Below are 13,082 nucleotides of genomic sequence, written 5' to 3' on the forward strand. Positions count from 1 at the left end.
TGGGACAGGTTTCTCTTTGTAGCCCTGGCTGACCTGGACTCACTTTGTAGACCAGGCTGACCTTGAACTCACTGAGATTGGCCTGCCTCTACCTCTGCCTCCCTGGTGCTGCTGGGATTACAGATGTGTGCCACTACATCCGGCCTTTTACAGTTCATTTCAACTGACCGTCTCTGGTTCAGTTGTCCAGACTGACACTGAATCCCCTGGGAATTCTGTCTTGGCCTAGCTCCAAGTATATGAAAAGTTTGCTTGAATGGCTCTTGCGGTTCAGGGTTTTTGGATGCTAAGAAATACTGAAAGTGATGTCCTGCCTCAGGCCAAAGGTGTAGTACCTCAGGCTACTGGATGGCTAGGCTGGCCCATAGGTACTAAAAGCAACCACTAGACAAGTCCATAGTACGGAAACCAATCACCAGGCCACAGCGCAGCACTCAAACCACAGATTCTCCTATGCTTTCCCTCTGAACCACAATGTGTAAATATATTCATCCCTGCCACTGTGACCTGGACCACATGAAAATGGGTCCATGGTGCTGTTCAAATGCCTCAGAGCCTTATGAATACAAAGGGTCATTGGTGGCCACTATGAAGACCAGTCTGATTAACTGGCTCCAATGTTAGAGAATAGATGACAATATTCCTCCTCTTGCCCAACTGAGCAGAGCCAGAGCTATGATCCTAGGATGGTACAGTCACTTCAGTTAACTGTAGTGATTCATCAGAAAATAACTCGAAAGCAGGCAGTGTTTTTCCATGTGTAGACCCGCAGAAACATCCCAATTTCTACCCCACAATAGCTGCTCAAATTGAAGATCAAATGCTGTTTGAGAGAAGCAGGAACAAAACAGCCAGCTAGATGACCAGATGTCAACATGGCCACAGATAACCGGCCTCTGCTTACAGGTACCTCTGAGGGTATAGACACTAGTCATGACCCTCTCTGCTGCCTGGGTAAGCTTGTAATGACTGCAGCTCCTAATCTACCAGTGGTTCCCACCATGAGATCATAGGTAGTCAACACACTTCCTCTAACTCACATTGATACACTCCAGTCTTGAGTTATCAATATCTTGTTTTTGGAATCTCCAGAAATTAGAGGTGATGTGTCAGCCAACCCTTCCTGTAAGGGGATGCCAGGATCAGGGACTAACACTTCTTGGTTACTCTTGTGTTCTGGAGGCAGGAGACCTCCAGCCTCAATGACTAAGATAGGCCAAGGCCACCAGATGTTACTGATTACCTTGCTATTACAAGTGGTGTCTTTTGTCTCATCCCAAAGAACTGGGCTAAACACTTGGCTATTAGCCATTCTGGCTAAAAGGCAAAGGAACCTGAGACCATTTCCAAGTTCTAAAGGAAATGCAAAAATAAAGTAAAATATGAAACACACACACACACACACACACACACACACACACACACACACGGCCTTGCAGGACTCTGTGTATGTTACCTATTTTCTTAATAAAATAAGCGATTTTTGAATAAGTGGTACCCAGAGATGAGCACTAAACAACAGCAGATAAACTCTGTTTCCTAAAGCTTTTAGTGAAAGGAGGCTGACAGTCAACACTGTGCTGGTTTCCAGGATAACAATCCCGGCCCACAACTAGTATTCTGCCTTTCAACACAGCAGAACTGGTTGTCACACACCAAGAGGGTCAGAGGCAGCCATCTGATCCAGAAGGTTGCAAAACTAAAAGCAGGAACTGTAGCTTGATACCAATTTTTCCCACCCAGCCGCGGCTGCAGCAGCAACGCCGTCGTCAGCGACAGGCAGGCAGATGGCAGAGGAATTAACCTTGCTTCAGACCACCACTGCTGAGAGGCTGTAAGTAGATTAAGTCCTGATCCTCTAACCCTAAAAGCCCCTGACCCATTTCTCGGTCTAGAAAGGAAACCTCTGTGGTAAGTTGGACACGCAAGGCAGAGAGACTCTAACCAAACCAAAAAAAAAAAAAAAAAAAAAAAAAAAAAAAAAAAAAAAAAAATCAACAAGTGCTGTTTTTCTGCAAGAGACAGCAGTGGAAACATTGCAAAGTGGCACAGAAGAATCGTTACGTGCATTAAAAGGAAGCTATGTGGCTAAAGTGTCAACCACAGGTTCTCGTATAAAAATTGGGTGTCGCTCTGCCCCCCATTCCCAGCCCAAGCCTGGGTGCCAACAGCACAAGTTCTCAGTCTATTACACCAGATACACTAAGTTGTCTTACAGGTGTTTCCAGAAACTTCACCTCAGAGCTACCTAAACACAAGTGCAGTGGTCAACGTCAGCAAGGACACAGAAAGGCACAAACTGTCCTTCCTGGAACGACAGGGTGTCAGGAGTCTTGCAAGGAGAGGTCATGGCTTCCTGAGGGTTAAGCCCCAATGCCTGATAGAACTTTAGGGCTTGGCTCCTGTGCCAGGGGTTTCTGGAGTACTGCCGAAACTCCGCCTCACAGGGCGACTTCACTATGAGGTTCCACAGGGTGGCCCCTCTGCCGGCTCGGGTCTTGAAACAGTGCTGAGGGTCTTTCTAGCCAACCACCAAAACAGCCTGGGTACCGAAGCCAGCCTGTCCGGCCAGAGGGTGCTCCCTCGGCGGCGGGCGCCCTGAGTGGGAGGGGACAGCCTCAGCAACAGGTGAGGACCCACGCCCCCAGAAGCCTCCGCGCCGGGGTCCAGGACGGCCCCAGAGTCCCCGAGGTCTCTCCGGCCGCCCGCGGCACTTACACGCTCAAGGGTCCACTGCTGGGCAGAAACGAAACTTTCTAAGGCCGAGCGGAAGAGTAGGAGAGCGCAGTACCGGCGGCCATGAAGCGCACAGAGCACCAGAGCGCGTGAAGACTACAACTCCCGTCATGCTCGACAGGTGGCCTATAACTCCCATCGGGTGCAACGGGCCGGCGGACATCAACTACGACTCCCGGCATGCTCCAGGAGATGACGTCCCTTTCGGGGAAACCCGAGGCAGCTTTGCCTGCTCAGAGATGGACCGGAAGTCGACTGTCGTGACTCCTGATCTAGTGTTGTTGCCTACTGTTGTTAAGTTCTTGCAGGGTGGCTTGCCGGATTGGCTTTGAACTGTGCATGAGCTGTAAATACAATGTACCTGATCTTAAAAAAAAAAATCCCCCAAACAGTATAAAACTATGTCATTAGTATTTTTGTGCTATTAATTTTTATTTATTGAGCTAAAAAAAAGAACCCACTAAGTATTCCTGGACCGAAATTCTTAATTTTTAGTTCCCCTCGTTTAACAGAGACATAAAAATCAGTTTTTGAAATTATCTGTAATGAACTATGCGTAGCTTCCTCAGCCCTGTCTTTCTTTGTTGATGCAAAGCACCCTGAAAGCCTGATGCAATAGAACTTGGCGTTCCAAGACCAGTATCCATGAACATGCTCAAGAAAAGAGACAGTGTATAGGAACATCAGTAATTAGGCTACACTCCTTAGCTCTGCCTGGCCTCCTCGCTCTGCCTTATTTTTCACCATTTTAGCTAGAAATGCCTGTCTGTCCTACAGGACTTAACTAACTAGTGGCATCTGCCAGACCTCGTCACTCCAGGCTTTTAGGATCAATTCATAAAAGAAGGAAAAGAGATTTCTTAGTTAATTTCATGGTTTAATTAGAGGTATATGAGACAACAAATCACCTGATGGAGTTGGTCATGTGTGGGTGGAGATAAAAAGGAGCCTCCTGAAGAGAAATGATTCCCTTTTTTTAAACAAAGGGAAATGGGAGAAGTGGAAGGAAATGACATCAGAAATGAAGAATTATCATCATAGTGAACTGAGGAAAACTTGCTCTAACCACAGTCTGAACAGCTTTGGTTTGCTAAGGATGAGAGGGATTATAAGCACCCTTGTTTGAAACTTAGACCCCCAAATAAGTTTACAGAGAAGTGAAAGATAGGCCCCCCCACACACAATCATGAGTTATTTAAGGGCAGTAATGCATTTTGAGAATTTTGTAGGCAAGTCATCTGGAATATAGCTAGACAAAGTAAGATGGCTATGATATCACTAGATGATTTAGTTTTAAGGGGTCACATCATGTGTGTATTGTACAGCAGATGTTTGTATGTATTATGAACCTGGTACGCCATACTCTAACCAAAAACCTATATAGCACCCTGCCTAAAACTCGGCATAACCCTGTGCTGCAGGTAGGATTCATTTCTGTACTCCAAAGATGAGAAGACTGAGCCTTGGTGAGGTAAAGGAGTTCCAAGCCCACCCGGCTAACGACCAGAGCTCTGAACTAGGATGGAGTGGAAGGTCCCTGAGGCATCTCTACCCAACACAGTGTCAGGTCCATGAAATGCTCAGCTTTGTCTAAAGGAGGCCAGAAGGGTGGAGTGCAGTGGGCTTCCCTGGAAATGGAGTTAAAAAATGGTTGTGAGGCACCATGTGGGTTTTGGAAACTGAACCTGGGCCCTCTGGAAGAGCAGCTAGTACTCTTACCTAATGGCTGAGCCATCTCTTTTTCTCCTTGAAAGTTATTACTTCCTGGTAAACTCTATGGCTTTTATGGTTTTATTTTTATTTTTAGGTAATTCTTTAAAATATGTTACATAATTTATTTATTTATTTTTGGTTGAAAGAACAGGATCTGAGCTCTGTCTCTGGACCTGGCTGCAGACATTGCAGTCTAAGGTTCTCCAAAGGCAACAATGTTTTACCTGAAGTTCTGGGTTCTCTGGTGGAGTTGTGTTAGACTACCAGGGAAATCTGGGTCCTCTAGTGGGGTTCTTAGCTTGTATTAAGATTCTAGTAAAAGAATTTAAGAACCGACTCAGAAGGAAGCTTGGAAACAATTTTATTAAAGCTTCAAATAAAAACTTCAGGCAAAGAAGCTGTAATCAGAGAAAAACTCAAAACAGGCAGCTTCCTGGAGGAGGAAGATGAAACAGAGAAAAAAACAAGCACGCCACTGTGGAATAAAGGCCATTGTAGAGATGAGGTCATGGGTAAGTGATCATGAGAATAAGCCGTAGAGACCCTAGGAAGGCAGAAGCTATAGGCCCTGGCCCTGGAAGCTCACGGAAAGGGAGTGTGGTACCGTAGGAGAAGTCAGCTCTGGAGAATGGAAAGCTGGCACCATGATCCAGGTGGCAGGAAGAGATGAAATGTCAGAGGAACCTTCAGCCTGCATGACTTTGTTTAGTGTCCTTTGCTTATCTGGACCTTTACAGATGGATTGGTGTCCCCTGGAAGTCAGCAACCATATCGTCTTCATCTTTGTATTGTCCAAATGATTGCTTAATGCAGATGGTAGGACACACTGCATTCCTTCCTTCAATCATGGGCCAAATATTTAAAAGCCAGTTTATGTGTTAGCAGCTGTTGCCAGAATACAGAACGATCTTCAGTTTAGTGGGACCTTATGGTCCAGATTTCACTGACTGTATTTATTTGAGGATGTGATTATTCTTGTCCTGAAGACAGTTTTCCTCAGTAGATGCTAAGAAGCACAGAACCACCCACCACCAAAGAGGGGGAAGTCAGTTGGGACAACCCCATGTTCCAGCAACAACATGGCACATTAAGACAGTTTTCCTCAGTAGCTGCTAAGAAGCACAGAACCACCAAAGAGGGGAAGTCAGTTGGGACAACCCTATGTTCCAGCAACAACATGGCACATTAAGCACATACGTCGAGCTTCAAGTCCTCCCAGAGTCTGGAAATCCTTCCGTTTAGTATCTTCTGACCAATCACTGATAAGCAACCCGTGTCTAAGTAAGAGGATGAATGATGAACTGAGTCCAGGAAGCGTTGCTTTGGGTTTCCCAGATGGAAGCACTTTCTCCCACAGGTGTCATGCCTTCCCTCCATCCCCCTGCAGTAGTTGCTGGTATCCCCATGGTTGTGTCTTCTTCAGCTCTCCCTCCTGATGAACTTCTCCCTCCTTACCTTCCTCCAACATCCCATGTCACCTCCTTGTGTCCATCCTCTCTGCTCAGTAGAAGGAAGGGCCTTCATACGTAAAGATACCAGGGGAGTGGGTGAGCGGGACAGGGCTGGATGGCTTCTGCCGGCACAACCACACCTGCTGGAGAAGACTTTTCAAGTGTCTGCGGAACTTGACCCCAACAAAGACGTAAAGCACTGGGTTGAAGCAGCACTGGGAGAAGGCCAAATTGCGGCAGGTGAACATAGCAACATCCAGCTGATAGCTGATCTCACAGCTCTTCTGGATGATTCCAATTTTCAGTAGCGTCTGGAGGAAGAGGATGAGGTTGTAGGGAGCCCAGCTGAGGAAGTACGCCACCACAATGGTAAAGATGAGCCTGACGGTCCGGTGCCTCTGTCTGGACCTTGAGTGAAACAAGGTCCTGAGAATCTGTACGTAACAGAACAGGATGACACCTATGGAGAGGAGGAAGATGACGTTGTGCTGGTAGACTGAGGCTAAGTACCCATGGAGCTCAGAGTAAGTACATCCCAAGGAATTCTCTTTGTGGAAGATAGCTTCCGGGATGGAGGATAGGATGCTGGCTGCCCACACAGCTGTGGTCACCAGCATACGGCAGCGGAGGGTATGGACACCCAGAGTAGAGATGGGGCTCACTACAGACAGGTAGCGGTGGATGGTCATGATGGTGAGGAAGAATATGCTGCTGTAGAGGCTGATGGAGAAGATCAGGTTGAAGAGCTTGCAGAGGAAGTCACCTAGAAACCAACCCCAATAGGCTGAAATCCACACGGGCAGCAGGAAGGAGAACATCAGGTCTGAGAGACACAGGTTGAGGATGAAGATATTAGTAAGCGATGCTAGAGTCTCATACTTCACCAAGACCCACAACACCAGGCTGTTGCCCACCAGGCTGAGGAGAAATACCAGAGAGTACAAGACAGTGATGGAGAATCTGGCAAAGGTGACCTTGTTCTCACACAGAAGACTCCCATTATCCTGATAGTCGTAAGAGCTGGTGGTATACTCAGAGGCTGTAGGGGACTCCATCTGGACCCAGGAGGCGGGGACACTGAGAGCATCTGAAATGATAGACATGTTGGGTTTAAAGCCATATGGCTAGGATAGAGATCATTATGTCCATGTTACCAAAAAAGGTAAAGTCCGTGGACTAGATTCCATTAGTGAACTATTTGTGACAAGATCGAGAATTGAGCTATTACATAAAGTCTTTAAGGAACATTTTTCTTTCCCATAGAAACACTTTCTTGACCAATGACACACAACATTGATTTACTTTCTGTCACAAGCTCCATTTTTCTGGTAGACTGGCAACTGAGAAGCCTTAAAATAACACAGGTTCTCAGTAGTTGAGGGGGAAAAGAGAAGTGGAGTAGGACTGGAAGACGTGAAAGCAAAGTGGACCCCCAGTATTGTACCCTTCTGCAATTTTTTAAGCCTTTCTTAGCCTTAGTTTTTCACATATGAAAGGGCTCGTGTTTCCAGATTCATCAATGAAGTTATTAGCTAGGGATCATTTACTCAATGTCATTCATACCCTTGTTCGATAGATGGATAGCGAGTGTTCCATCCGTCTTCCTGTCTCCCTCTCCTCCCTTTCTTCTTTCATTTCCCCTATTATCTCTTATTTTCTCTTCATGAACTGCATAGATCTTGACAGCAGGATCCCTTTCAATTTTTTTCTCTTTCCTAGGATAGCCTGAAAAACTGAGATCACAGACAAAGCAAAAATAATTCCAAAGCTACAGATGAAAATTCTGGAAGGCCAAATCCTTGCTAACACAGAAGATTAGCTGTCGGAACAGAAAGCAGGCAGGTGTCTGGAGTAGGGATGCACAAGAGCAGCTAAGCACATGGTAGTCAGCCAAATGTGTTCAACTTTGCCGGGTAACTGAGGAAATGGCTGGAATTCTCATTGTGATAGGTCATTGAAGATGCTGGACTGTACGAGGAGAGAACAAAAAGCTGGAAGCAGCAGTTATCTGAGACAGATAAATGAGTTGGCATCACCTGCTGTGTGTGTGTGTGTGTGTGTGTGTGCGTGCGCGCGTGCGTGCGCATGTGTGTGTGAACTGTGCCTATAGACCATAGCAACTCCCTGTGATTGGGGGGCTGTGCCTATAGACCATAGCAACTCCCTGTGATCGGGGGGGCTGTGCCTATAGACCATAGCCACTCCCTGTGATTGGGGGGGGGGCTGTGCCTATAGACCATAGCCACTCCCTGTGATTGGGGGGGCTGTGCCTATAGGCCATAGCAACTCCCTGTGATTGGGGGGCTGTGCCTATAGACCATAGCAACTCCCTGTGGTTCTGCAACTTTTTGTAAGATATATCCACCTCCATTTCATGGTGTAGGAGAGTGGTTCAACTTGGTAAAAACACTTATCAGCATTATAAAAACAGGAAGCTGGAGCAGCTAACAATACAACTCAAACTTCTAGTTCTTGTATTTTGAGGAAGATAATTAGAGAGATAGCTTGAGCTTCTCAAATATTACAATTGAGATAAGCTGGACGTGCAGTGCATGCCTATGGTTTGGCTACTCTGGGACTAAGGTGGGAAGATCATGAATTTGAGGTCAGCTAGGGCTAGTTTTTTTTTAATTTAAAAAGTGTGTTGTGTCGTAATAAAGCAGCATGGTTCTGGATAAAAAGATGTGTAGATCAGTGGAATAGACAAAGAACCCACACAGCTATAGATACTACCAGATTTTTGACAAAAATATCAAAACATACATTGGAGGAAAGCTAGCCTTTTCAACAAATTGTGCTGGGAAAACTGGTTATCTACATGTAAAAATTAATTAGATCCCAATTAAAAAAAAAAAAACTCAAGTGCAGTAAAGACTTTAATTTAAGACCTGAACTTCTGAAACTATTAGAAGAAAACACTTCAAGATTTGTCATAGAAAAGGGCTCCAGTAGCTCAGAAAGTAATACAAGAAATAGACAAATGGGATTTCATGAAATTAAAAAGCTTCTGCTTAGCAAAGGAAATAATCAGATGAAGAGAAGGCCTATAGAATGGGAGAAAAATATTTTCTAGTTATACATTTGACAGAAGATTAATAGTTGAATATATAAAGATCTTTTAAGAACTAAATAACCCAAACAACTCAATCAATAAATAGGTTAATGAAGTGAATAGGCAGTTTTCAAAAGATGAAGTACAAATGGTCCAAACCCTAAAGAATATTTAACATCTTTAGGGACTGGAGAAATGCAAATTAAAAATCACATTGATATTTTACTGCTCCCCCCCCCCCACGTCAGAGTAACTATCATTATAAGAACAGCAAATGGTGGTGAGGGTGCAGTAAAAAAACTAAATATAGAGCTACCCCATGACCCATCCCTGGTGTATACCCAAAGGTCTCTAAGTCTTTACAACAGAGAAACCTGCACATCTATGTTTCTTACAACACCATTCAGAGTCAGCCGAAGGTGATTTGTCAGCTGATGAGTGGATGGAAAATAACGTGATGTGCACTGTGGTGATCTGAAGGAGCATGAACCCACAGGCTCAAACACCAGGGGGTGGAAGAGCTGGGGAAGGATTAGGAGGTGCCTATTACTAGAAGTAGGGTTTGCATCTTCAAAAGCACCAGTCAGCTCTCTCTCTCTCTCTCTCTGTCTGTCTCTGTCTCTGTCTCTGTCTCTGTCTCTGTCTCTCTCTCTCTCTGTCTCTTTCTCTGTCTCTCTCTGTCTCTGTCTCTCTGTCTCTCCCTCTCCCTCCCTCTCTCTCTGTCTCTCTCTTTCTCCCTCCCTCTCTCTGTCTCTCTCTCTTCTCTCCTCCTCTTCCTCCCTCCCCTCCCCTCCCTCCCCCCTCTCCCTCCCCTCCTCTCCCTCTCCCCTCTCTCTACCTCTCCCCTCCCTCTCCCCTTTAACCTCCCCCTCTCTGAATGTAAAACTCTCAGCTCTTACTCCAACATCACCCCTGTCTGCTTCCACCATGATGATCATGGACTCTAAAACTATTGAGCAAATCCCTAGTTAAATGTTGTTGTAAGAGTTGTCTCTTTCGTGGTTTCTCTTTACAGCAACAGAACAGCAACTAAGGCATAACACAATGGAATTTTTATTCATCCATAAAGAAAAATGATATTAAGTAATTTTCTGAAAAAAAAATGAATGAACTGAAGATCATTGTGTTAAGACAAGCTATACAAATATTGCATGTTTTTTGCTTGTTTGTTTGTTGTTGGTTTTATTTTTCCTTTCAGATAGCCAGGTTTAGGCCAACTAAAACTACTGGAAAGTGAGAGGTATAAATAACAGAAGGAAAAAGGATAGAAAGCCCCATGTTTTGGCCATATATTTGGCTTATGGGATGGTCTTTGAACCATAAACATACTAGTAATATCTGAAATAACTGAATTTATATTTGAAGTGCTGTTCCCTGCAGGGGAGGCAGAGCCATAGTGTTAGGAATTTTTTTCAAATATTTGAGGAAAAAAATAACATCAATCTTACACAAATATCTAAAATAGAAGATAGATCCCATTCAATTTGCTTTGTGAGGCAAGTATACCCATGATACCAAAATAAGACAAAAAGTTAAACAAAAACTACAGACTAATATTCTTCATGAACATGAACACAGAAACAAAAATCCTCCTTTTACTTTTTGAATCAGGCTGGCCTTGAACTTATTATATAGTCAAGGTTCTTAACATTCTGATCCTCCTGGCTGTACTTTGAGACGGCTAAGATTCAAGGCCTGTGCCATCACGCCAGGTTTATATAGTGCTGGGGACTAAATCCAGAACTTGGTCCACAGTAGGTAAATGCTCTACCAACTGAGCTACATCTTTACCTCAGCACAAATATTCTTTCCAAAATGTAAGCTGAGTCAAGTTCAACAATACATTTAAAATATATATTATATTATTTATTTATTTGTGTTTATGAGTATATGCATCACATACTTGGCATGGTATGCATTTGGAGGTGGGAGGACAACTTTTGGAAGTTGGTTGTCTCCTTCAACCATGCAGATACCTAGGATAGAACCTTTGTCTACTGGACCATCTCTGTGGCTCCAAAAATATTTTTTGAAAGGCATTTTCACATGACCATATTAACAGACCAGAACAGAACTAAAACCTACATCATCTTTGTTGTTAAATGCACAAAAGTATTTGACAAAGTTTAACATCCATTCTCAATACAAGTTCTCAACAAGTTAGAAGCAAAGCCATAAAACCACTCCATTTTCTTGAAAAATTTGGAGGCCATCCTGTTCTGTGTTAGGAAAACTTGGGATTCCAAGCAGGAGGGTGGCAACTCCCAAGCTCTTCTGAGCAGCATCTGTGAACTGAAGTTCTCCGTGTATTGGAGCCCGAAGACTCTTTGTCCTTGGCTTACTGTTGTTTTGTGATTGTGGAGAGGTGAAATGTTGCAAATAAAGAGCCAAAGTTATATGTGGTCTTGTAATAGCCATTTTCTATCATCAGTTTCTGTATTTGATGTGATATATCAACCCCTACCAGCACTAATGCTAAGAAGGCCACAGCATCTCAGTCAGACCCACATAGAGAATCCCTGTGCACTGTAGCTGCTGCCTACCTGAGGACACAGGCACATATTTAGCCAAGACCTTAACTTGTAAAAGTTCGTGTTACAGCTTAGTGTATTGGCACGTTCCTGTCACTCCATCATCTGGAGGTAGTCTCAGGAGAACTAAGAGCTCAGGGCCAAAATAATAATAATGAGGGGAAAAAGATCTTAAGGCCACTCTCAGCAATGCAGTGAGTTTGAGGTCAGTCTGGGCTATGTGAGACTGTCTCAAAAAGTAAAATAGAATGTAACCTTGTCCCCACTACACCAGGTCTTCAAGATAACTTGACTCCATGTTTTGGGTCATAGTCACTTATATTTGGCACTAAGAAAATTGCTATATTCCTTGAATGAAGTTGTTATTTTATGCTAACGTATTTTAGGAATATGGCTTCCGTTTTTTCTGTTGTTCCTCCTCACTGTCCCTGTGAGTTAGCTCAACTCTAAGGGAGCGAATTTAATTTTTGGCCCATGAGGTAATTTAGGTTGAGCAATATAGTTCTAAGTTATCTTGCCATCAACAATAATAAGAACTTACATAGCAACTTGGAGTCAAAGAAACCCCTCCATTTCTTTCAACAAGGAAAACATTTATATCAGTACTACTCAAGGAAAGGTGCATAGATTTCCTTCTCTAAAAGTACAAATTGTTGGGAAATCCCAGATGAAAGGAGTCTGAGTCTCAGAGGCAAGCCTCAGAACTCCTGGGGTTTATTAGCCTGCTAAGTGGTTCTGGTGACCTGTAGCAGGCTCTTAAAATGTAAGTTTAAAATGAATGCAAAGGAACTCACCTGAGTCTGAACCTCTTTCCATGTCACTTTTTCAGGTCCGTATGCTTTGTGCTTCCTTTCTTTTCCAGTGCTAGAGCCTCACGCAGAGCTCACCCTGTGATTGATACAGATCCCATTGAGCTGTCTAGGCTGGGCTCATGCTTCCTCTTTATTAAGGATGAAGTTTTGGAACTATTTTTTTTTTTTTAAATGTTACCTTATGCTTAGTTTCAGTATGAACAGCAGACAGGCTCTTTAGCCTACTCCATAAAGCTCTAAAACACTGTTTAGCCATGGACTGAGGATCTTTTGGTTTAAGTGTTCAGCCAACCAACTCCAACAAGATACATGGCTCTGTTTGTGTTGCAATCCCACAGAAAAGGAGACCAGATCTGGATATACTGTCACACCAAAGGCACTGCTGCTTTCTAGATGCAGTGGTACGTTCCCAATAATCTCAGAATTTGGGAGATAAAGGTAAGGGGGGGGGTGTCAAAATTTAAGGTAAACCTATCTACACAGTAAGTTGAAGACCAGCCTGGATTACAATGAGACCCTGTCTAAACATCCAAACAAATAACCCCCCAAATAAAACGTACTGCTGCTGCGTTGGGAGCCTTAGGAACTGCATCTGGGCCCAGCTCTGCGGTGCACTCACAGGGGCCTCTGGTTTCCAGATTGAGTCTGCATGATACACAGGAATTTACCAAAATGTGTCAGCTCAAGGGCTACACTTTTTCTCTGAGCCAAAGGATAGCGGTGGAGGGAACTGCTTCTGATGGGCACTGGGGCTGGTTTTTCAATCTTTTTGAAAAAATTAACGAAT

At 44.1% G+C, this 13,082-nt stretch overlaps 2 protein-coding genes across 3 annotated transcripts in view; both read right to left on the bottom strand.

Annotated features, from left to right (window-relative positions):
• Nucleotides 1–2,820, bottom strand: part of Fyco1 (FYVE and coiled-coil domain autophagy adaptor 1) — a 76,156-nt gene extending 73,336 nt beyond the window's left edge. Inside the window, exon 1 of one of the 2 annotated variants that reach the window (XM_051140286.1) lies at nucleotides 2,719–2,820. The gene's annotated coding sequence lies outside the window, so the exon portion shown is untranslated. Of the gene's footprint in view, nucleotides 1–2,216; nucleotides 2,259–2,718 lie in introns of those variants that run through there. The other variant, XM_051140287.1, reaches the window with a different exon arrangement.
• A 2,791-nt stretch (nucleotides 2,821–5,611) lies between these two features.
• Nucleotides 5,612–12,389, bottom strand: Xcr1 (X-C motif chemokine receptor 1). The gene is made up of 2 exons (XM_051140620.1): nucleotides 12,278–12,389; nucleotides 5,612–6,987 (listed from the first exon to the last, which is right to left on the bottom strand). Exons 1-2 carry the CDS (start codon nucleotides 12,297–12,299, stop codon nucleotides 5,951–5,953), a joined length of 1,059 nt encoding a protein of 352 aa, XP_050996577.1. The 5' UTR covers nucleotides 12,300–12,389; the 3' UTR covers nucleotides 5,612–5,950.
• Between the last annotated feature and the right edge of the window lie 693 nt (nucleotides 12,390–13,082).

This window comes from Acomys russatus, chromosome 32, assembly GCF_903995435.1.
Source record: "Acomys russatus chromosome 32, mAcoRus1.1, whole genome shotgun sequence".
Classification (NCBI taxonomy): Eukaryota; Metazoa; Chordata; class Mammalia; order Rodentia; family Muridae; genus Acomys; species Acomys russatus.

Coding starts and splice junctions, on each gene's coding strand:
- Xcr1 (XM_051140620.1), bottom strand. CDS start 12,299: ATGGAAAGAGGTTCAGACTCAG. Junction 6,988..12,277: donor GGAAAGAGGTTCAGACTCAG/GTGAGTTCCTTT, acceptor CTATCATTTCAG/ATGCTCTCAGTGTCCCCGCC.